The sequence below is a fragment of the Diadema antillarum genome, unplaced genomic scaffold (genome assembly GCF_040938485.1).
Source record: "Diadema antillarum isolate AM-2024a unplaced genomic scaffold, OU_Dant_1.0 seq00000519_RagTag, whole genome shotgun sequence".
Classification (NCBI taxonomy): Eukaryota; Metazoa; Echinodermata; class Echinoidea; order Diadematoida; family Diadematidae; genus Diadema; species Diadema antillarum.
The window spans coordinates 179,164-205,493 of NW_027271471.1; the positions used below are offsets into that span (position 1 = coordinate 179,164).

The following is a 26,330-nucleotide window of genomic DNA, read 5'->3' on the forward strand; positions in this document are numbered from 1 at the left end:
TAGCTACATACCGCTGTCCTTCATTGCTATGTTTTGATTGGACGTTGCCTGTATATAATGTACAGCCATTCCTTAATAAATTTCCACACTTTGATTCGTTAGGAAGTGTATATAATTAAGTGGGATTATGAGCAAAAAAAAAAGTAATGATACATTGTGTAATGTAATAATAAATGAATGCAAAATGCGCCATTGGAATGTTGACCTGAAAAACATTCATTGCATTGTCAAATCATCATGCTGTCGCTTGACACCAAGATAATAATTTATCGTGGTATAAAGCTAGGAATAGGAAAGAAATAAAATAGAAGTATATGCGTGAGAAGAGTATTAATGTGTATACTTTTAGATCGACTTTGATTGCCTTCAACGTGGTAACTCGTGGTAACGATGAATTAAAAGACAAGTCTACTTTCACATACATGGGGATTGAGTGAATGCAACAATATTAGTAGAACACATCAGTGAAAGTTTGGGGAAAATCCGACAATCCATTCCAAAGTTATGAAATTTTAACGTATCTGCGCAGTCATTGCTGGAAAAGAAGACTACTTCGGTGTATGATGTCACATGCGTATAACGATGTAAGGAAAATAGAAGGAGAATTTCACAAAACTGTACTTTTTGGATAAAGTGCACATTTCTTCGACTTGTCACTGACGTACGTTAAAGGTAATCCCCCTGCCTTCTGGTAAGAGAAGTCAAATGTTCTCTTGTTATGAGAAAAGTGCAAATATGTTGAATTTTCTTTATTCTTTCTTTATATCGTTGTACACATGTGATATCACAAGCTATAGTAGTCTTCTCATCCAGCCGTGATTGAGCGGGAACTTCGAAAATTCATAACTTTTGAATGGATTGTCCGATTTTCCTCAAACTCTCACTGATGTGTTTTACTAATATTGCTGCATTCACTCAACCCACATGTCTATGAAGGTGTCCTTTAAGCAGCTGACCCTCAATCTCGAGCCTTGCGGTTCGAGTCCTTTTTCAAAAGTTATGCCTCTTGTCATGAATATGCATTTGTACAAAGTGGCACACGATGGGAAAAGATGGATCGAGACTGGGACGATGCCGTTTAAGGCGAGGGAAGAATAAAGTTTTTTGTTAATTTAAGTTTGATATCATTGATGGTGGTGATTTCTTTCGATGTCAGAATGTGTGACATGTTGTGCCACCATTACTTCCCTCCAATCCGTAATACTCTCTAGTGTCTGGTATCAAAATAAAATGACTGACAAACAAAACGGAAATGGTCTGCTTGATCACCGGATGAATTTTGCATCTAGTCCATAAATCGAGAAGGCGACCCTGAAAAACATACATTCTTTGTCTGTTGTATTGCCGGCAAGGTCAACTCCAGAGGCCTACTTGCAGAAGTCTTGAAATCGCACTGGCACCTTTGTACATTGTAGCTAGAGTATATGAGTCCTGATGTTCCAGGTGTGTTGCGGTCTGGATTTTTATAAAACACATAGCGCATAGTCATAACGGCAAGCATTATAAATCTACAAAAAGCGACAAAGATGCCTATCATAATACATTTCACTTTGATTTTATTCCTTTGGCAATTTCTTCACCATTTACATCGATAGACAATATCAATGCATTTGATTCCTTCACTAAAAATACAAACAAATTGAAGGTGAGAAACCGGACTTGTAACAATACGTGCGCTGGGACGTCGTTTCGATATTACCCCTCCCCCCCCCCCCCCCATTTAATCCAAGTGGATCTTGTAAGTTTAATTTTGAATTGTTTTATCGTTGCCTGGTGTGCTCACAAGTTTATCAATTTGCTATAATGCATGGTTTGAAATGTAGATAAGATCAATAGAAACCAATATATTTTAATGTTAGAAAGGAACAAATGCCCGCGTTGTTACATTTATTCACAAAAAGCTTGAAGTAATACAACCTATTGTTTCAAAGTTTTCTTATGTTTTTTCAATTTTTCAGCTTTATCCTGTCTTCAATATGTTTTCTTGTGGCTATATCTGTATATATTATGCGAATTAATTCCTAATTCTATTTAATTGCATTCCTTTCGCCGTGTTCGTGACTCGCACTTTACACGCAATGCTTTTTAGTTGGCCCCTCCATTTTCCCTGAACATGTCTTTAACTTAATACTTTGCATTGTTTGGGCTATACCGTATTTGCTTTATAAGAACGATATTGGACGATATTGACTACTTTGCATCGTTACCTCATCTATGTACTTGCAGTATTACATTGATTTGTGTTCTGTTGAAAAAATAATTAATTTTGAATTGGAATATATTGATTTCCAATCTCCGACGGATTTTTTTCTTTATTTGTGTGTGCGTGCGTGCGCGCGCGCGCGCGCGCGCGCGCGTGTGTGTGTGTGTGTGTGTGCATCAGCGTGACCCCTCCCAGCGGGGTATGGACTGGGAGGGGAATATTTTCAAATTGTTTAAAGGGTTCAAGAGTTTGGTTCGACGTCTGTATTATCAGCCATGAAAAAAGTCCCATCATGTGAATTCTTTTTATCCGCATAACCCTTTATAATGTGCTTTACTGAAATGAAATAAATCATTCTTAATAAAGCCCATCTCTAAAATTCTTTAACATTATATTCCATGTGATGCAATATTTCTCAATCTAGATAAATTCAAAGCATATGTTGTGTATTTCTGAGAAAAACCATTTTCGAACGATTTATATAAAGATATTTAGATAGTAATTCAACGTTGAAAGTGCAACAGTTTTAAGTAAACGCACTTTTCCATTTACACTTAAATCTCTCTGCAAACTGATACAAAGTGTGTGTGTGTGTATGTGTGTGTGTGTGTGTGTGTGTGTGTAACTATACTTATACGAGACTTTAGCTTACTGCAGGCTTTTGTGTAATGCTGTCATTGTGTTGTAGTCTTTAAAGACCTTAGCAAGGCATTTGATGCGATCCACCACCCCTTTTTGATCCATCAACTCATACACCGTCATACGGAGTATACGAGGCACATCTTTGGCATGGTTTGAAGAATACCTGACATATAATAAACAATACGGATTAGACCAATGTTTATATTCACATAAAGATATTGATGTTTTTACCACAACGATCAATTCTATACATTCAAAGCAAAAGTCGGTTATGGCTTGAATCTAATAAGCTTTCATTTAACATAAATGATTTCACGAATGTTCAACATTCTTATGCTTCAATCATAAATCGCAACATTATGAAAATGGTACATCCCTTAATCGGAAATTTTCATTTGAATTTTTCGGCTTGACTGTAAACGCCAATATGACTTAGCATGATCATGTCGACGATGTATCTAATTCAATAACTAAATTGGTATATAATTATAGTAGGCTTACAAATTGAAAGATTTGATATCGATGTCTCTCTTTTATGTTATGTAACACCTTTATTCCCCTTATCTGATCTAGTGCAAAATATTGATTGTGGGATCTGCTGCAAAACAAAGATCGAAGCACTCTTGTAACTATACTACGAAAGAAAGCAATTAAAAGCATTATTTACTATTTGCAGAAGAAAAAACTGCTTTGTTTCTTCAAAATAGTTTTAAAATGTGAGTTAGGGATAGTAACAACCAATGTCAAAAGTGAATCTGTAATGGTATCTACTTTAAGTATTGTTAGATATACAAAAAGTGAACAAAAGTTATAATGAAGATATTTCTGGACTAAACCATCTACAGTTATGATTTAGCGGAGAAAATATTGATATCTTTGACTTTAATACAAGATTATACATGTAGTAGGATGTTTTATGATACAACTGACCTTGGTATATGCAACATACCTCGAATATTTTAGATCACTGCTCCCAATAGTAAGCAGTACCTTTAAGAATGCTCACAGTCCAACAACTTAGATAACAACACTCCCATTTTCAAACTTAGAAAACACACAAACTTGAAGATGTTCACATACATGTGTATTTCAAACAACATTTTTTACATTCACTTCCATCTTTATCAGGAGCATGTTTTGACTTGAATGAAAGCATACATTCCTACACTCCACGCGACGATTATCCAACGTCCATCTGGTTGTTTTTCTTCACGTAAATAAGATTGCTTACCTTGATGTCTAAGCTTTATTTCATCAAATAGTTGATCATTCCTAAGATTAGGGAAGAGAAGGTGTGTGTGTGTGTGTGTGTGTGTGTGTGTGTTTGTTTGTTTAAATTGTTTTTTACCAATAGAATATGGTTATCATTGTATTCTGCTAAAGGACTTTAGGATTACATTCTCTGTGAACATATCTGATTCATTTTTTATGCTGGACAATACAAGTAGAAAAAAAAATCTCGTTTTCACAAATGCAAAGTATAAGAGCGATCAAGATTTTTATCCCCTGGTCAGATCTCTATGTCCTGTAAGGATACTCATTAGTCGGCTTACTCCTCCCATGGGCAAGAAATTTTTTCGACATTTATCATTATTACGTAAGTCTACATTGACAAACACCCACATCATACCTGCACGATGGAAAATACTTTAGTTCACACTGCGCATGCACCGATACCGTAACAGTGTTTTTGCGTATTTGGCGCTATTCTTACGAGCCAGCATTGTATCTCCATGGCGTTAATCGGTCGTATATAAGAAAACTCCGTTTCTATTTTGGCACCATTACCGACGCTGGAGGGTACACGCACCACACAGTTTGACTCAGTATCTTCTCCCTGAATCAACCGTCTTCCTATCCTATTCAAGGTAACATCATTGCCTTCTTTCTAGGGGTAGCATTCTCGCTCCGACAATTATTGTCCATTGTATATCGACGTTTTATAGGGAATTCAGATACGAATAATACTTTTTACGTTATACATGTAGGTATAAAGCTTTAGGTAGTGCTACTGCTTCATTGAAAGCTTTAGTTTAATCTCTGCATATTTTCATGCCGAATCGACTGCCCTAATAGACATTATTGATGACATTTATTAGTCATGATCGTATAATGAGTGTTGCTGTTGTTATGGTAGCTATTTATCCGATCTATACCTATCAAATCTGAGATTTTGAAACAAAATTTCCCGAGGTCAGCTGTTCTCTTTCAGTAGAATTTACCTTTTACCTTGTTGCGAATATTGACAGATCACATTTATTGCGACAGTCCAATGCCAACATAATTAGGAATGTTGGCACATAGTTTATTGGGATGGATTGTGCTCGAATGGTCACTATTCGGCTTCAATAGCATGCAGTATAGAGTCTAATGCGGCAATACAATTAAGAACGCACGATATTCCCGCAATCTTTAAAGAAAATCAACTTGATATTCTACTATCCAACAGAATAAGAAAACTGATATTATGGTCAGAAGAATTTGATAAATTCTCAACAATCAATTACTTCAAACTGAGTTGATATCTTTCGGGAAATGGAGAGACCATCACAAGTGATTTCTAATAATGTATTCCTCTAATAAGCCAGTGTGAATATGAATGTCAGATACTCTTACACAGAGTAACAAAATAAGGGACAATAAAAGGAAGAATTATTAGTATGTCCTACGACACAGACACGACGACAAGAAAAAATTAAATTTGGGTACATTAACGGATGCTCATGCATTGTCGGCTCAGTACACAACTATTGTTACATAAACAACTGTCGGTATCATAGAACACATTCATTTCTAATAATTTTATTGCTAGGAGTGGTTATCAGAGTCAGTTGGTGTGGTCATAGGGCGTTGTTTCTATGCCGTGCAAACAGTGTCCAAATTGACAAAGAGGGGCCGTTCCTAATCAAACTGTTTGGTTTCCACTATATAGGTTCCAGATGTACACCTTGGTTACTGCCAAATAAAATTTGAAATATTATCAAGAGCGTTTTCAAATCTACAGTGAATCATATTCATCATCGTCATCTGTACCATCGTTTTATATACGTATTCAAGACTATGTATGTACATAAAATGAATTTTATACCAAATCATTATATTACATACATTGTACATACAAACAAAAGGAGCCTACATACATTATTTTGTGTGGATATTTGAATATGATGCTGTCCGTATCAGCATAAACACTGTCGTCATGGCGACCAAATTGTACTGTCAACCGTGTACCATTATGTGATGACAGAGTGCAAATAGCGCGTGGCAAGTGTGATTGCATTATCAGATTACTTTAGGAAAACTCTCCCTCTACATGCTTTGCGCTGTAAGGGCGAGTATTGCTGTATATCGCGTTTCAGTGGCTACAGTTTGCGGGTAATACGGCAGTGCATCGTTGGCGCTGTCAGTGTATTAAACCTGTGCCATGACAGGCGTTGAAAAACCCTGCCATCATGACTGCGTTGCCGATTTGAGAGAAATACGAGTCCATTTTCAAAATTACTTAAATAAAGAGTGAGATGGAGCAGACGGCGAAAGGCCAAAACCTCATTTGACATTCGTAAAGAAAAATTGAATTGTCAAAGTATTTATATTTGCATGAGACAGTACATGTCATGAGTTGCAATACAATGTGCATATTTTTAAATGATAATGATCATGATAATATCCTTCACAAGACTCCAATTACCGTTTTTGCAAGTCTTGTTTTTGAAATAGGAATAAAACCCAACTGCCTTTATCAATAACGGAGTTGTATGTATGTATGGTATATATATGAACATATACATTAGATTATATAATTAGAGCCTAATACATATGCATTTTTAAAGAAACATTTCACCAGTATAGAATAAAAGAGGTGTGAAGGAGAAAACAATTATTAAAAGAACGTTTCATAACAGTGTAAGCCACAAGCACACACATCTGGATAAATCATAAAGCGCCGTCAGCATCATGGTCAGATCTTTACTTAATATTTCATTAGGTGCAATATTTTTTCCCCATGGAAGTTAGATAATCAAGTCTTCATATCCATCGCAGAGTTTTCCATATACTTTCCAAAACAAGCCTAGATAAGAACCTTATATTGTAAACTGTTTTCTGTAAGGATTCTTCACAACTTTCAATGGTATTATGTAGTAAGTTTTAGATCTATCTGTCACCAATGCAGCCGTGTTAAATATTAACCAGATGAAAGCAGCAAACAAATATTGACTGATGACTCAATATATATTTTTGTTGTATACGTCACAGGCCTGTTGATTCATCCATTTTGAAGCAAGAGTTCTTAAATTTTGCTACAGGATCAAGTTGGCGAATTAATACATTGCTCAGCAAACGTAACTTTGGTGTAAACGAAAAACTCCTACTTGATCTCTATTAGTTCCTATACTATATTTATGATTTGGACATTGTGTTGTTTGGATTTCAATAAACTCTACCAATTATGATCTTATTTAAACGAATCTTTGCCACTTCAGAAAGGGCAAAGGTACTACACACAAAAAGGCCCTGTCTCTAAATTTTAAGACTGTGATCTCATTTGGTGCTCATGCCGGGCTGAGGTAGGCCTACTTCATCAACGGTCATGGGGCAATCTAATCAATTACGTATGTAAATGACATATTGTCATGTGTATCATCCATCAAAATGTTACTCATAATTGCTGTAGGCATGATACTTTAACAAACGTATTGAAATGTAGTTTGTAACTAATCGACAACAGTAGGAAAAGTGCAGATCTACAGTACAAAGAGAAGAAATGTTGCAACTGATTGACAAATTGCCCTACATCGACGTAAATAAGCACTGAATTGATCAGTGTTTTAGTAGTGGCCATGATAAAAAATCATGGGCGTACATACTCGAGCAGGATTCGAACCTACGACCTCCTGACCACCGGACAGGCGTCATCTCCACTAGACCACCGAGCTTTCGCCCGAAAGCAAGTGTTGGTTCTAATCCTTATAGCATGCAGCGGGTACTGCTTTGTTATTCAAATTCAAGAATTTCTTCCGTCGAGATGTTTTCATTGCAACTGATTGACAAATTCAGTTGATTGATCAATTCAGTGCTTATTTACGTCGATGTAGGGCAATTTGTCAATCAGTTGCAATGAAAACATCTCGACGGAAGAAATTCTTGAATTTGAATAACAAAGCAGTACCCGCTGCATGCTATAAGGATTAGAACCAACACTTGCTTTCGGGCGAAAGCTCGGTGGTCTAGTGGAGATGACGCCTGTCCGGTGGTCAGGAGGTCGTAGGTTCGAATCCTGCTCGAGTATGTACGCCCATGATTTTTTATCATGGCCACTACTAAAACACTGATCAATTCAGTGTTTATTTACGTCGATGTAGGGCAATTTGTCAATCAGTTGCAATGAAAACATCTCGACGGAAGAAATTCTTGAATTTGAAGAAGAAATGTTGTTGTAAGGAAGGCGCACCCATATAAATATGTGCATATACATACATACATACATGCATATACATATTATATACATGTTTGTATTATACAGTATTTGAAATTTACAGTCACAGTGTTGTCTTTGTTAAAAACTCCATTTGTGGAGTTCTACTAAAAAAATAACAATATGAAGTTATCAAGTTTTGCGCGTATTGTCCCTGTACTTCACATTTAATAGTATATAGCATTGCATGCTCCTTGTTCCGATAGATTGCGTCGCTGTAGAGTAGTGCTGGAGATGCATCTTTGTATATCATTGCGTTGGACAGCAGTAAAGTTATGGTTGAACGTATCGATGTACATTCCGAAAAGCTGGTTATTAATTAACGTGCAATGTTAATTGGCCTACGTCGATAATCCATTAGGAAAACAGGATCCAGATGACTGCTATGATCGTTATCTCGCGATTACGTAATCACGAAGGGTGTGGACCTGTGATGATTACTACGAACGAAAATTTTAAGTTCATGGATCACTGCGCACTTTTGGCAACGAAATTGGGAAGGGCATCCATAGCGCTGTGTACATGTAGATCTCATATTATGTGGGTAACTTAACCCTTTAAACACAAAGTTTAGCACTGGTGTTGGTTCATTTAATAAACCTTTACCAACAGCAAATGAACAAACTAGCAACGTTAGCTGACTGAGCATGATAGAAATGCTCATAATCATTTTGGATAAATCAACATCCAAGCATTTAACATTTTGAATATGATCCTATAACACGTTTTGAAGATACCTCTGAACAAAATGTCTTCATATTGATGGTAAACCTTTTTTTACAAAATACATTGTAGTTCATGCTGATAATGCTGTCGCGATATGGGGAACATTGACTATGGTATACATTGATCAGATATTCAGTTGTTGTTTTTTCATTCAGTTCTAATCGCAAATCTAAGATCTTCATTAGCATACAATGCAGTATATGTTTTTGTTTCATTTTTAACCTTAAAGATGAAAAAAATCAAAACGAAGCCTGAAAACAATACTATCCAATCAGTATTTCAAGTTCCATTCATGATGCAGCATTTCTGCACAATGAATTGGTGAAATTGATGTAAACGAAGGGCTGCGTTCGCTTCATTTGTTGACAGAATTTAGTTACTAAAATATTATACTATTATATATATATATATATATATATATATATATATATATTATATATATACATACATGCTCAGCTAAAAAAAGAAAGTGAACACTTTTTCAAGTTTATATTTCTCATAGAATATTTGAGTAAGAATTGAAGCATTGATTACCATTTGAAAGGTAATTTAATTGGCTATTAACCTGGTAGGTCAATAAAAAGTGAAACTTTGAGTGAACACCATTTTTTCTATTCCAAGGCACAAAACTAAAAATTGCAAAAATTAACAAGTTGTCATTCATGCGTAAGTGCTCTTCCATTTAACAATAAGAACAAAAGACAAATTTAACACAACAAGGAACATGAATTAAGTTGCAAAAATAAATCAGTGATCTTTATCTTTGAAGCCCAAAAGACCAATAAAGGCTAAGAACAATGGAAGATAATGTAATAATAAAGTAATAGTAGGAAAAAGCAATATTAATAAATATAAAAAGGAAAATTGCAGATAATATTTCGTTCTTGAATTTGCCTCATGAATTCTTAAATTACTGTCAAAATCAAAAGAATCAAATAAAGATATTCTGTTTATTTAATCATCTTTGTGACATTACTCTCTATGTCATGTTTGAGTTGATATAAAATTTAGTTTCCCACTTTTGACAAAGAGAACGGAAACTTACTTTTGCTGTTTCACTCATGTCTCTCATTGTGTTAAATTGGTCTTTTGTTATCATTGCTATCTTGAAGGGCATTTTCAAACGTAAGAGAACATGTAAATTTTTGCAATTTTTACATTTGTGTCTTACAGGACAAAAATGAATGTGTTCACTCATGCGTGAAAATTTCCCTTGATATTGACAAACTAGGTTGATAGCCAATTAAATAATCTTCAATATGATATATGATACAGTTATTTTTGTTTTCAGAATTTGTTACAAAAAAAAATATGAACTCGAAAAAGTGTTTATTTTCTTTTTCTTTTTTGCTGAGTGTGTATGACATTTGCTGACAAAATAAGTATACAAATTTACATTAAATTGACTATACAGGACACACTGTTGATATCTTAAGGGCACATGGCAAGGTATTATCTTGAACCCAAATGTATTTCCTACTGATATGAGTACATGTTCATGAAAGAAAAAGGTTTGTGTACAAAACATATTACGTAATTTCGATTACTGAAATGTATTCACTTTGATTGCTTACTGACTAATTGTCTTTAAAACAATTAAGCATGAATACCATTAGGGTAGGTTTGAAAAATTATCTCGTTTTGATTTCTGTTTGTTGTCATTGTTGTTTCAAGTGAATTCTGGATGTTTAATATGTGGTAATTTGATATATCCGACGAACACGCGAATGTTTTCTCAGTGTTCAAAAGAGTTTCGTTTAGACAACTGCCTGTTTGAAATTTCGATCATATTAAGACAAATAATTCATTTTGTCAGAACATGACCACACGTTTTCGAAACTATGCTCTCTGCGCAGTCGATGTGAACAATAGAGTCTAAAGGCATAATTTACCATTTGCAGATGAAATTAAAAAAAAAAAATCCAACATTAATGCTTCAAAACAGTTCCGGAATGTGATTTAGGGACAGAAACAACCAATGAAAAAAACTGAACAGTATAATCAATGTTAAGCATTGTTGAATGTACAAAATGCGAATAATGGTTATAATAACAATGTTTCCAGATTAAACCGTCTACAGTTACGTTTATTGAGAGAAATAGGGATATCCCCTTATTTTTAGGTTCTATTGCAAAATTCTGAGATGGCAGGACGTTTTGAGATACAACTGACCTACTCATATGATTCAAACTTAATGTGATATCTTGAACATTTTTTTTTTTTAAATCACTGCTGCCAAAGGTAACAAGACCTTTAAATGCGCAACTGTATACCGAATAAAGATTGCAGAAAAGATCCCTACATTCAAATATGCAACATAATATACTACCATTATGTTCACCTTTTCTGATATAAAAAAGAGCATTTTGTATAATGATACGAGTTCGGGAAAGATATCAAAGAGAACATTGCTGAAAATGTGGAATGGATTACTATAGATTCTATAGACGGACTGAAAATATCCATCATGTTTATCGCCTGTTGGTATAAGATCAATATTATCTGATTATGATTACATATATCGATGTCACCCACTTAGATTTATTTTATTTTGTTATTTTGTTGTTGTTGTTGTTGTTGTTTTTTGCTATTTGAGGTGGATTTGCATGTACTGTACGACAATTCAAAATTTGCCGCTAAGAGGGCAGGCGTTGCCTGGGTGTATAGTGAGATAAAACTTGCGAAAAGTCCGAGCATTTTCCCCCTCCACCCAAGCTTATCTGATAGGTGATTAGTAATGTGCATCACTCTTGGAGTTAGAATCAAAGCCTTGAATCGCTGTTAATGATTAACAGTGCGATGACCCCAAAATTTAGGTTCTGGCAGAGCGTTTATTATGACGTAATGCGACAGAAATGTCCCTAACAGAGGGCAGGGCATCATTGGTCTCTTGTGTTACATAATATCGCCACGGACACACACACTGCTGTCCTATCTGCAAGAGGTAGTCAAGCATAGTTTTATCACGTGCGCATCATCATTAGAGTATAAATAGTTATATAATTATATATATATCATATATATATATATATATATATATATATATATCTACTGTATATATATATATATGACAGTGTGTGTGTGTGTGTGTGTGTGTGCATACAAACTTGATTTGCTAGATATACATACGTAGACCTACCTGAAGCACAGACAATTCGGCTCTCTTTGTTAGTTCTTGGATGATATTCTAATAACAATAATAATAGTAATAATAATTGCATTTATATGGCGCTTTACTGGTGTTTCTAAGCGCACTGGTGGTATTCATACAAAAAGACTAGAAAACGCAATAACATTAGGACAATGCAAAACCAAAATTACAGTCACAAAAGAAGAAGAAGATGAAGAAACAATGTGATACAGTGATACAGTAATTGATAACGGACTGTGTGCGCCTCCAGAAAAAAAAAAATTGTATGAAATTTGATGTAATTTCAGGAAGGCACTATACAATTATATAAATGTATATGTGAATGTATGTGTATATAATTCTTGTATATTTGTACATAATATATACTTATATGTATATATGTATACATGTATCTATATGTATATATATATATATATATATATATATACATATATACAGATTGTATAGATTTACTTATACTCTGTAAGTGGTAACCTTATACATCTTTATTAGTGCGTATCACTTATTTTCTGAAGTCATTCAAGTAACTATTGAGGGACAATAAACTTGCTGTTATATACTGATCCACATTCTTCAGTAATAAAAAGTATTCATTCAAAATGTTTGATGTGAGTTTCTTGGCAACATAAAAGTCAAGACAATATACTCAAATCAAATGCGTAAATCAAACGTCGTCTTCCTTGTGGCCAAATTCGTGAATGGCATACTAGTATCACATGACGGAAACTTCTCGTATGAGCGTAGTAATATGTCGATTAGAATTTACTTAGGAATGATGACGTAACAATTATGGAGGGTGCGGTTGTCATGATGATATTGACAACTATCTAAATATAAACATTGAAAGACTGTGTGATCGTAAGAGGATTAGACACTGTAGATAGCAGGTGTGACGTAAAGCTAGTAGCATTGCTCAAGATTCGTGAATGCTCTCTTGGCCCTACAAAATCATTATTATCTTCGTGGCTTCTTTTGCAGACCAGCACCTTGGAACAACAAAATCAAAATGGTAGCCGGCTGTGGACCAAAGATCGCCAAGCTCATTCTATTTATTCTAAACTTTTGTGTGTGGGTAAGTCTTATACTTTGCTTATCAAAGTCATTTTCGAGATATTAACTTTTCATGGGTTATTACGGTATTTCTGCAAGTAGATAATGACATCATAAAATACTGACAATGACAACTTACTGAGATGCAACTTGAACTAACACAATTAAAGGGGCCCTGAAATCCAAATGCATGTTGATTTGTGTTGATTTATGATACCGTCAACATTACTTTTGCGGAGAAACGAATATCTAGAAACATTCCATATATTTTTAACGATTTTGTCTTCCATTTTTCTTCAGATTACTTGAGAACGCCCACAAAAAAAAAAATAATAATCCTTCCAAACCAATGTTCTTGAGATTGCCTCATCTGTCAATCATTGCTAAAGTACTGAAATGTTTAACAAAAGACATTGGAATGCACCTTCCTCTCGACTCAGCATAACTTGCATGTTTTTGTGATATTAATGTGACTAACAAAAGACATGGCATGGGAACATGCTAGTTATCCTGAGTCGAGGGGAAGGTGCATTCAAATGTCTTTTGTTTCAGTATGTATATAAATATAGATATATTTCAGTATTTTAGCAACGATTGACAGATGAGGTCATCTCAAGAATATCGGTTTGAACAGATTTTTTGACGGCGTTCCCAAGTAATCTTAAGAGAAATAGAAGAAAAAAATCGTTAAAAATATATGAATTCTTTCTAGATTCGTTTCACCGCAAAAGTGATGCTGAGGTATCATAAATCAACACAAATCAACATGCATTTGGATTTCAGGGCCCCTTTAATGTTATATCGCGAGGTTAGATAGCTTGTCTGCATCGGTATACACCGACTCAAACCAATAAAAGAAAGAGTGAAAAACCCTGAAGATTATTTCAAAAACCTAATGGAAACACAAGGCAAAACAGAATCATATAACTGCATTTACAGGGATAGCTTTTTCAATTCTGCTATCAAAGGCAGAATGGAAATAGCACAAGCTTAGGTTCAAATTTATTGTTTACTGTTGAACAGGCACCATTAGCCCTAGAAGACTTAGAAAAGAAATAGTGTACAAATGATACTGCAACTGCTAACTTTTTCTAATCACCCCTATACAATTTGTCCTCGTACTGCCAAGTTTGATTTCGAACCACAAGTCTTATTTTACAAGTGTGTTCTTTGTTCTGCAGCTTGTCACATCCTGATAAGCAAACTTTTTTCATAACATTAAGGAAGAGCATTAGGGTGCAAAAAAAAAAACCTTAAAAAATGGATATGAAGAGATTTGAAAATCATGCATAAAGTGACAATGTGCCCAGTTTTCTCTCTGCTTTAAATACTGACGGCGTCCACAAACATTCCTTGTCAACAATTCGATGAATATGAATACGAGCTGGCTTTATGTGCTAACATGCTATACAGCCTGATTACAAACATAGTCCGGGACCATGTTTTATCAAGAGATATAATTGATTATAATATAGTTGATTTGTATGGTAAGTTTATGGCAGCCTGTGTGGTATAAGGGAATTTGTAATCGATTATATCTTTTGATGCAAATGGCCCAACTCGAGTCAATATACGACGAACGAAATGTTCATGTCCCGGCAATCACTGAGACTTTCATAGCTGTGCCATTGTAAATTAGGATTCCATGTCAATTCCTTTGTATCACAGTTGGTGTTTCCTAGGCCTACTTATACATCACAAAAGGAAATAATCATTATCATGCATAACAAAAAAAAAAAAAAAAAACCAACAACAACAACCGCAAACTAGACATAAGTGAACGTAAGGTGAACATGGTGAAAGGATAACACGTTCATGGAGCACTGAAATTAGGTATCTTGTTTTTACTCGATTTCTAATGATAAACAGAAATTACTTAAATTCGTCTTACTAGTGAGAAATCCCTTAATATATGCAACCGAAAGCACCGTTTAATATAAATCCAACTTGTCAAAGGCCAATCAAAAAAATAAATAAATTGGTCCAAGACCATAGTGACATTAGAAACCTATGGATAAGAAAGTATGGACTATTCTTGTTGTTATTGTTGTTATGTGTTCTTTTGAATATAAGTACCACCAACTGATCTTAATTTTTTGTTGTAGTGAATTTCCTTATCTTATCCAGGGCTCGGCATTAGCGGACTGAGGCCCGCTGGCCCAGGACCGCTAATACTGATGTTGGGCCACCACATTTCAAAAAAGTGGTGGCCTGATCTTGAAACTGAGATCCTAATGGATTGTTACGTTCCCATTTTTCAGGGACAATGTTTTGTTTGTTTGTTTGTTTGTTTGTTTTTTTTTTGCCGCCATCAAAATTTCAAATTTACATATTTTGGTGTCTCGAATGGGTCACCAGAGAAAAGTTACAGTGTGCAGCCTTGTCTTTTTCAGAAATTTTTATCGAGAATCTCCCTTCACATATCACCGAAAAAAGAAGAAAAAGTATCTATAATTTATGATATATCAAAAATTTTATCAACGCAACGACTTTATTATAACAGGCGGCGGGAATTATCCTGATCTCCATTGGGTCGTGGATCACCGCAAAGCAACAGGACTACACGGATCTCTTTTCGGAGGACACCATCCTTATAGTCACGGGTACGACGATAGGTGTAGGGTGCTTTATCTTCATCATCGGCTTCTGTGGCTGCTGCGGCGCCGTCAAAGAAGGAACATGTCTGCTGAAAACGGTACGTTGGCGCCGCGAATGCGGCATCGTTGTTGTTGTTGTTGTTGTTGTTGTGTGTGTGTGTGTGTGTGTGTGTGTTGTATGTGTGCGTACGTTTTATCAAACATTCAACACGTTATTATAAAACGTACACGAATTAAACGTGTGTGTGTGTGTGTGTGTGCGTGCTTGTGTGTGTGTGTGTTTCATTAAACATTAAGAAAAAAGTTAGATTTATAGATATTCTTTCAGGAATACACATTTCTGGTCAATAATATATTATGTTAAAATCCGTTAATTTTCCGATAAAACATGGCCAAAGCAGCTCCCATTAGCAATGAAGAAAACAGAAGTAGGTCTCTCATTAACACGAATAACTGTAAAACATCACACGGACGGAGTCATGTATACAAATCTACAACATCTACAACTTGATTCTAACAGGTATAATTCATGGTCCTTCTGCAAACAAGAACTAGACATATTCACACTTATTTTTGTATTGTAATTGAATAAAATATATATTGAAAATGCTTATGATAGTCATGTTAGAGTGTAATAGAAATCAAAAATAATAAGGATTGGATAGATAAGACACCCGAAATTCAGTTCGAATTAAGTTTTTTTGAATCTTTCATAATAATGATTAAATATAATGTAATCAGTTTAGAAATCACACCAGAATCGCTATTATTCACCCAGCAGACGGGATTGATCAGTCCATATCTACCGATGTGCCTGTTTGTGTGTGTATGTGTGTGTGTGTGTGTGTGTGTGTATGAATATGTAAGTATGCATTATGCGGGTCTCCTTTCTTTTCCGGCATGACAGCGACTTAGTGTAGGGATTCGTTCAGGGTTTTTGTTTCGGATAAGTTAGGTCATAGGTCTTTTTGTCTTAGTTTCTTTGTTTCATCCATTTTCAATGCTTATCAGTCTATCGATCATCTGATTTCTTGTATTACGTGTGGGGGGAATGCAGCCTACAAGCTCAGCTTTTTAGCATTCCTCCCCATTTCCAACATTTTCCTACACCTACAAGTTTTCTGTAAATTTATCCTTTACTTTGTATGATGAAATTTATGCACTGTATTCAATTTTTGTAATATATTTATATGTTTTTGTTGGAAATGAAAAATGAATGAATGAATGAATGAATGTTTGGACGCGTATTGTTTCTTTATTGAATGTTTGACTACAGTTTTTTTTTTCTTTTTGCTTTAATTACAGTATTTCTTCTTCATGATCCTGATCATCTGCATGGAAATCACCGCTGGAGTTCTCGCGTTTGTCTACGATGATGAGGTAAAATCCCCCATCCAGTCATTTTGTAAAGAATTGTCTACATCGGAACTGCTTTGGGCAAATATACATTATATGGCTAAAGGTGGTTCTTCATGACTAATATTCACTATCATACTTGATTCATTGCTGGTAGTGCATGGTATCGGGCAATATTCTGAAATAATCATGATATAGTTATTTCTCTCTGATTTCAGTATATGTATCAAAGGATTTTAAAGAAGTTAGATTATGGTTTTCAATAAACTTCATTCTGTATTTGTTTACCATCGCTTGATCCAATTATTTCAGAATAGTTACCATCAACATCAAAATGACTCTGAGCATTTAGATTGGACTTTGATACGTATGCTTGAATGACCATCTTTAAAACGAAATCGGGAAGAGCGAACATATCGTTGTGTACATGGTACCGTTGTTTTACAGGAAGTTCTAGTTTTCATTGCTAGCAAATTATTTGGATACATAATGATGACATATTATTTTAAAAAGAGAGAAAAGCAAATCAAGGCCTGCTTTAGCTATTGTGATGCAGTATCCATCGCTTAACTTCTTCTTTTTTTTTGCATTGTCTTTGTACCCACAAGATTGTGTTCACGTGATTATTTTCTTATGCTGAGTCATTTTGTTATGTCTTACGATGAAACAGAAAGCAATCAATAAAAGCAAATCAAATCAAATTTTTCTCCTAGTTGGAACAAAGCATGTTGGAAGGTATGACCTACACCATCAATAACACTTACGGCGAGACTGATGCTGCCACAGAGTCCGTGGATGGAGTGCAAGAACTGGTAAGCGAATGACGTCATAAAACGTTGCGCACTGCATGCTGGGACTGATAAACAGAGGGCTTACATCAAAGATTTTTCTCCTCCCCACTGGGGAAAATCTCTTTGGTTTACATTAACCCGTCATGCTGAATTCGAAGAGAAACTGTTGTTTACTACAGCAAACTACAAACACGACAAAGCCCTGCTGTTATTTCCATGAACCCCGAAGGAAATCTGTGGAAGTGGTTGAAGACATTTGTCTGATATGCTACTTGGTCAATATTAGTGAGTCAGCAAATGTAATATGTGATATATTATGATCTGATTGACTAACCAAAAATAGACTGAACCACACATTTTGACGAAAAACCATGCACTCTGAAAGTTGCTGGTACTGGTGACGTTATAGGCCAAGTGCACCGTCATTTACGACACTTTCAGTCATAATGACATTCTATTTTGGAATTAGTGAGTAATCGATACCTGTTGACCTTGTTTGCCGTCTCGAGTATAATCATGACAATTATGTTTAGAATAGGCCTATACCTTACACACCACTGAAATATAGGTGATTTGTGATGATGGTAGCCATTTTACCATTGTCTGGTCTGTTAATGAACAATATATATTGTTGAATAACTGTTATTTCCTTTACAGATCTTGCATGTGACTCATCAGAGGTATCAGTACGTGATGCCAACGTTTAGAAGATAAATGCGCTTAAAATATTGATAACTATCAATTGAAATATCAACTATATGTATTTATCTTAGGCAGCTGTGCCATTCTGTATTTATATGATTTCAACATTGTTGCATCTAACTGTTATTTTCAGAGTGAATGTAGAATTCACAGGCATGGTGCCCCACTCTTAAAAAAGAAGAAAAAAAAAGTACACAAAAATTATGCCATAAATCGTTGAGAATACCTCTTGCAATAGTTGATGCATAAACATTTCTCTTACGAAAGTTTGATTGCTGTGGAGCTACTAGCTACGAAGATTACAAGTACGCGACGAACTTCGCTTCGAACCTGGCCGTACCGACGTCGTGTTGCGTCGACCAAAACAACATAGCAGCCTGCCAAAGTGGCACCAAAGGTGTACCCGACAATCCATCTCAGGTCTATCAAGAGGTACGTAACCATTGTTAGGCAGCATCATGCAGACTGAAGAATTGAAAAAAGAGCATGTGATTAGGAGAGTGTGGAACTATTAATCATTATGGAAATGAGTCATACATAGATGTGCACACATTGAAGAAACATGGACACTTTAGAAAAAGAGTTGCAAAAGTCATTTTCTGTTTCTGGTGAATGTTGAACAGCCATTGTTTAATGATCTCATTGTTCACCCCCCCCCCCCCCCAAACCATAATTGAGCAGTACATTTTCGCACTTCTTGCTCCATCTTTAGGGAGCTTTCTCAACTACAACGACTCCCTCTATGTTCACACAACTTGTGGTGTTAAAATGTTGCGTGGAAACAAAATGTATATGATGCCATTTGTTCTTTCAATAAACTGTATAGGTTTTGAAGTAGCTGTTATCTGATGGTTGAACGGAGATAGTCATTTCACCCTGAAATTGTGCTTACTTACTTGTTAAAAAATGAAAAATGTCACGATAGGTTTAAGGGGGTCAAAAAGTGGATGACAAAACAACAGCAACATTCAAACATACACCAGACACAAAATGTCTCAGTTTTCCCAAAATGACTCTTGTGAATTTGGATTTGTTTTTCTTCCTTTTTTTTTCTTTTTTTTTTTGGGGGGGGGGGGGGGGTTATGCGTATATACCATGTACCATACAATGTTTATTATATTTAAACAGACATATAATGTATCTAGTGGATGAAACTAAAGCTTGTAGATAATACATGTACAAAATAAAGTGTATTCATATCGGCATGAATATGTCAAGTTAAATAATTACTTATTGCAATCTAATCTGATTTCTTCTTTTTCCTTGTCGTTGCTATCCTTACGATTCTCACTTAGGGTTGCGTCGCAGCCTCCGTAGACACTATCCAGGATAACTATCTGATCATTGGAGCGGTTTGTCTGGCTCTTCTTGTGTTTGAGGTAAGCATGATACCAGCCAAAGTGGTTTTAGTTACACCAGCTCAAGAGGAGGGGGAGGGGAAGGGGAAGGAGGGTGGGGAAGTGGAGGTGGAGATATTCAAGTTTTCAAACTTTTGACATGTAGAATGTCTGTTAACGCCGTCGCAGCTCATTGGCTACTTTACGTAAATCAACAGCATAACATGACGGCGCCATTCCTTTTTTTCAACACACAAATTGAACAAAGATGTGATTTCTATATAATTTGTATTGATATGTTTTCTTTGACATCAGATAGTGTGAAAGAATATGAAAAACGTTGACATTATCTTATCTTGTTATATTATTGTCATTTAACTTCTACCATTTTACCTATTGCTTTCAAGTATCTATATAGGGAAATCTTCCCTTCCGAGAATTACATACAAAGTTTCTGCAAAAAGGCACAAATCGAAAGCATTAGTAACATCACCCTGCTTCCGTGTTTCTGTACATTTCTTTAACTTTGATATCCAAAAATAGTCGATCGATTCCTGTGGGATTCTATTGATAGGAACTTTCTCACAATTTTGGTTGATTATTGTTGTTGCTTTTTTCTTCATCTGCAGGAGAAAACCATACATTTGAAGGGTTTGTTCGCAAAAACCGATGAGTCCATTTTTGAAGATTTTGAAGTACGGTCCCTGTCATAAAGTACAAAATAATACCTTTTAAATGATATATTGGTCACTACATATTATAAAGGTACATTTTTGAAGTTATCATGGTCAAAAGAAGCAAATTTTTTTTTATTATTCTCTTTATTTTTCTTGACCTTTAATCGCAAATATCTCCATTTGGCAAATATGGACTTATCGGCTTTTGCGAACAATTTCTTCATTTATTTCTGCATGACGCTTAATGTTAAACAGTACTCATATTGCTCCTCATTATCGATTCTCATTCTTAAACACATGACTTCCACGATAATTCAGGTTCTTTATGTTTACATGCAATATATATTTTGCAGTGTTACATTTCATGTGTATTTCTGAGGATACTCCTTTTAACTCCAGCACTTACCTGTATACACTGAGGCGCAATCCCCCACCCCCCCCTTGCTATTTAAGACATCGGACCCAAGTTTTTCCCCATAGCTGATTTTCATTATGATCATGTTTGCTTCACCTTTCTCACATGAACCCTGTCTTTATTATTATATCCAACTTCCCCCTATTTTCTCTAATTTGCATCGTTAATATGTTAATATTAAATTGTTCTGATCCTATTTCTGTGAATAACACCAATCATTTTAGAATATTACTTTTCCTATAACCAATATTATGGATGATGACTGTGACAATATATTGTGTCATTACTTTTTTGTTCTGTTGTTAGTCGTATACAGCACGTAACTTGAAATCATCAACTTTGTCATTTTTTCATTGTTATTATTTAAAAAAAAGAAACAATTGATATTAAGATATTTCTAATGTTAAAGGTTCAGTTAAACAAGATTGAAAAGCGTTTGTGCCGACAGACCTGAGCAATGTAAGTCTACAGTGACAGACAAAATTTGTAAAAATAAATGTATACTCTCACCAAAATCTAACACGAGCTTTGTTGAATTTATCAGTCAGCTGTAAGTCATCTTCTTTCAGTTTAAAGGCGTCTGTAGGTCTTGATGTGGATGGTGTATACGAAACACTGACATGATGGAAAGAAAAAGTAATAGAATCTTGAGAGTATAGAAAAATATTATAAATCTCTTATTTTCTTATTAACCCGTAGACAATACATTCCGCACCCTTGGCATTTTCTTGCACTGCAACATTTGGATTCATTTTAGTCCATTCTTTTCCATTTTCTTTCGCCTCGTCTTTCTCTCTCTCTCTCTCTTTCTCATACGCAGATTCTTACGATGGTGTTTACATGCTGTGTTATTAGTGGAATTGAGAAGGGCGAATACGCATAAACGTGGAGCAATAAGGCATGTTACACGTCGTGATTTTACCCGTGCATGTCCTTGATGTTTTGTAAACGTGTGATATGGAAAGCGCTCTCAGTGCTTTAAAGGCTTGTCATCGGTAAGCCTTGTGCGCCACTGCACGTGCACGGGACGTTCATATCTACTGTAGCTAAGCTGTTTTCGTTACCCTGAGCACTACAACTATTTGTCTTCTATAGATATATCTTTTTAAATCATTATTTGCTTCATCCTACAAGCCACTGCAAAAACCAAAATTTTTCATGTTTTCCCTTTTTTTTGAAAATGCAAAATTGTCTCAAAACGGTTATGAAGCCATTAATGTGACTGTTGGCAAGTAAATGCATACTCTCGTCAAATAAGAGGCAATTAAATGAGGATGAGGGATACTTCGAAGACAACAGAATTTTGGACAAGCATGCGTCAGTAACCTTTTGATTTCTTATTAAACTGTGAAGATTTCAACAAAAATAATTACTATTTATGTGCTCTATAACGAACATTACGTCTTAATAAAATGTTGGTTTTTTCAATGAATATATGTATGGGTATAGTATGTGTTCTGTATACAATAATGTAACATGTATAGCGTGTTTATACATATACGCATACTTACATAAAATGTGTATGTATACAAGTATACGTACATACATGCATATTGATAGCGCAGGATATTCATCTACTTTGTCCCCCTAAAAAAATTACAATCGGATTTTTGCTTTGGTAACACCCAATATGATTAAACCGTCTAAATTCAATTCAATTCAATTCAAATTAAATGCTACTTCAGGGTCTGAAAATATAACACCTTAGCTCTATTTTTGCAGAAAACCCCATTCAGTTTGGTTAAGCGGTCACAGAAAAATGTGGGTTGTTGTAAAGCATGTCATGAGTCTGATTCTTCCAAGTTTAGCACTGGGATGCTCTTGGAACTGCATATTAATGTGTGAACACAATGGACAGAACTTGGAGGGAAGGGATTCCTGACATGCTGTACAAAAATCCTCATTACTCTTTGACCACTGAAGCAAATTGAATGGGGTTTTCTGTAAGATGTGGGCAATGAGTTATAGTTTCATACCCTGAAATTGTGTTTGGATTGATTCACCTTTTTTTAAGTTATCGTTGCGGAGGGTACCGTTGTAATTTTTTGGGGGACATACGGTATCATTATAATTACATGAAAATCGGTTACTGCTTCTGTACACAGGTGTTGACTCTGTGGGCCACGTGTTGTGTGATCAGTGCAGTCGGCGATAAGGACTATTGAGGAGAACTTCCTGGGGTGTAAAACTCGCACGGCAATGCCACCCTCATCGCACTGCACGCCACGTATACAGAAATCCAGCTAAAAACCTCCTTTTTGACAGTGTGCTCACTCTTACGAGTCTGCGATTTAAAAAAACGATATATATTTTTAGAAAATTGTAAAAAGAAATACTGCCCTTCGACATTTTATCCAATATGACACCATATGCACTTAGATAATTTTGAACACATATTTTAGGCGTAGATTAACAGATAAATCAAGTGACATCGGTGAACTATAGGTGCACCTGACCAAGACCGTAACATCGCCACGGTGACGTCACTACCGTTGACCATATTATAGTAACAGGGGTTTTGTTGTTGTTTTTAACAATTCTTTATCGTTACATTTTTTAGCAATCATTATCCTCGCAAGAAGAAACAAAATATCCGAACAAATGAAGAATTTGATCGCAAAAAGACTTAACTCCATTCTTGTTGATTTAAGATATTTGCGATTAAAGCTCCTGAAAATAGTAGAAGATAATATGAACCTATTGTACATTCTTAATGTTAATTTTAAGAATACATCGTATCTTTGTTATGAAACATTTCAGTGAGGTATCACTGGAAAGGATTTATTTTGTTCTATCTGATGATGGGCTTATCATAAAATGTTCAAAAATGGCGTTTAACTCCTTTTGCGGTCAAGTCTTCAAATTTAATGGAGTCCACATGAAGAGTTCGTTCGCAAAAATCGATAAGTCCATATTTGCCAAATGGAGATATTTTCGATTAAAGGTCAAGAAAAATAAAGAGAACAATAAGAATTTTCTTGCTTCTTTTGACCATAACTTCAAAAATGTATACCTTTATGGGGTAGTGAGCAATATATCATTTAAAAGGTATTATTTTGTACTTTATGACAGAGACCGTACTTCAAAATCTTCAAAAATGGACTTATCGGTTTTTGCAAACAAACTCTTCACATGTTTCTTCTCTCATTATGCTCTTTGTGGCAAACGTTTAAAATTAATGAATAAAATCATGCCATACGTAGGGGAGTTATTAAAGTGTTTCCTGTTCATTACATATCTCAAACTGGGCGAGAAAAAACATGACCTCATGTTTGTGTCACTTTAATAACTCCCCAAATTCTTATCAAAATGTGTTTGTTTTGAATGTTCGCCTGCTTAAGATGTTCAATTTTGTGTGTTCTATATTCCATATGAGAATCTGATTTAGCATACAAGTTATACATTGCGTTTAATTCATCTTTTCTATTTCATTTCGTTTTAGTATCATGGAGTTTAAGGAAGGCATTCTATACAGGTTTTCACACTTAAGGACGCAGTCGTGTGCATAAATGTTTACCTAATAACTAAACGTATGAATCGTATGTAGGGCTACATCGCAACGTCATGGACATCATCTACACGAAAAAAAAAAAACTTATGCACAAGAGAAAACAAGATCAAATAACCAAATTAAAGAGCAGAAATAACTTTCTGCTCGATAAATGTGTGTACAAAGGCTCTGCTCTTCTTGTTCTTAAATTGCAATATATCTTCGTCTAATCACGTGTACATTCAAATTTTACGTTAACATTGCACATGTATTAGGTATGTAAGTATACAACACGTGATATTTACACTCAATTTTTTTTTCATTTCAATTATACCTTATGTATACAAGTATTTCTTTGAATAAAAGGAATCTGGCATATGTAATGAAACCACTTGATTTTGTCCCCATTTGAATGCAAAATATGATGACTGTAAATTATCCTTTTTTATTGATATCAACAAGAGAGAAAAAAAGGAATAAAGAATGGGTAATCAGACAAACTTTCATGTTTGCCCTCTGGTTGCTGTACCCCCATGTCTTCATTTAATGAGGTGACGATATTTAGATGAGTCATTGTTGTTGTTGTTGTTGGTGGTGGTGCTTTTTGTTTATTTCTTCCCTTTCCATCAAAATCAAAATTTCCTGGCAAAATGGCTCGATAGTCCATGTTTAGCTGCACAAATAGCAGGTGTAATGATAGGTTCCAGTTGTATGTACTTGAAGTGGACCACTTCATATCGTATATCATCCCGCTCTTTTACGGCGAATGAATAAATGAAACGGGATAATTTAAGTGCGTGGGTTGTGACTCTCTCACACAATATACGGACCTCCATCTAACCCTCTGTATACCACATTAACCCTGCCCACATCCAGGTAAGTGGGTGAAATTGAATTTTGTCACATTCTTGACTCATTGGGACATAAAGGGTTAAAGTGTTTTGCCTCTATGAGCAGTGGCGGATTCATGCGGGGGCCATCGGCCGCGTGCCCCCTTTATTTTCTGTTAAAACGAAAGAAATAAAAAGAAAAAAATGGGGGGGGGGCGGCGTGCGCTCCCTCCTCTTTACGGAATTTCTGGATCCGCCCTTGACAGGTGAGGACGGCAAGGTAACACACAGCATTGCTATAATAGACTCACTGTCATTTGATCCCGCGTCCGAAACTGAGCCATCCGATGACTGCGAGGCAGAAACGATACCGACTGAGCCACGTACAAAATGTATACCGCCCTGCTGTGAAATTCATTCATTCATCAAGATCACCCCCCCCCCCAAACACACACACACACAAATTGCATTCGCATAGGTAATAACATTGATAGAGACCAAACATTATTGAAAAGAAAAAAAAAATAGAAGAGAGAAACTGTCTAAACGTATAGAAGCCACCTAAAAATCTCTGAATTTAATGAAGTTAGAAAATGCACCGATAGCAGTCGACAGTATGTCTTTGTTGAAAATCAAAATAAGGTATTAGTGGTTCCCAAGAAAAGAGGTGCACACACACACACACACAAACACACACACACACAAACACACACACACACACACATACATCCCAGGCATGCAGGTAAACCTGATCCAACTCAACCAAAGAATGGGCTTTACAATATGTATTACTATCAAAGTCTTCTCGATCTGGACCATGCACACAACGAATCACAGAGAGAAGTGAAAGACACTGAATTTACAATTGGACCGAGAAGACCGTCATTAAA

The 26,330-nt window shown here is 35.4% G+C and overlaps 1 protein-coding gene across 1 annotated transcript; it reads left to right on the top strand.

Annotated features, from left to right (window-relative positions):
* Nucleotides 1-4,642: 4,642 nt before the first annotated feature.
* LOC139734256 (CD151 antigen-like) lies at nucleotides 4,643-25,092 on the top strand. Its single transcript, XM_071645051.1, has 9 exons — nucleotides 4,643-4,713; nucleotides 13,174-13,267; nucleotides 15,749-15,940; nucleotides 17,148-17,222; nucleotides 17,912-18,010; nucleotides 18,959-19,123; nucleotides 19,987-20,070; nucleotides 21,941-22,018; nucleotides 23,226-25,092. Exons 2-8 carry the CDS (start codon nucleotides 13,202-13,204, stop codon nucleotides 22,001-22,003), a joined length of 744 nt encoding a protein of 247 aa, XP_071501152.1. The 5' UTR covers nucleotides 4,643-4,713; nucleotides 13,174-13,201; the 3' UTR covers nucleotides 22,004-22,018; nucleotides 23,226-25,092.
* The last annotated feature ends 1,238 nt before the right edge of the window (nucleotides 25,093-26,330 follow it).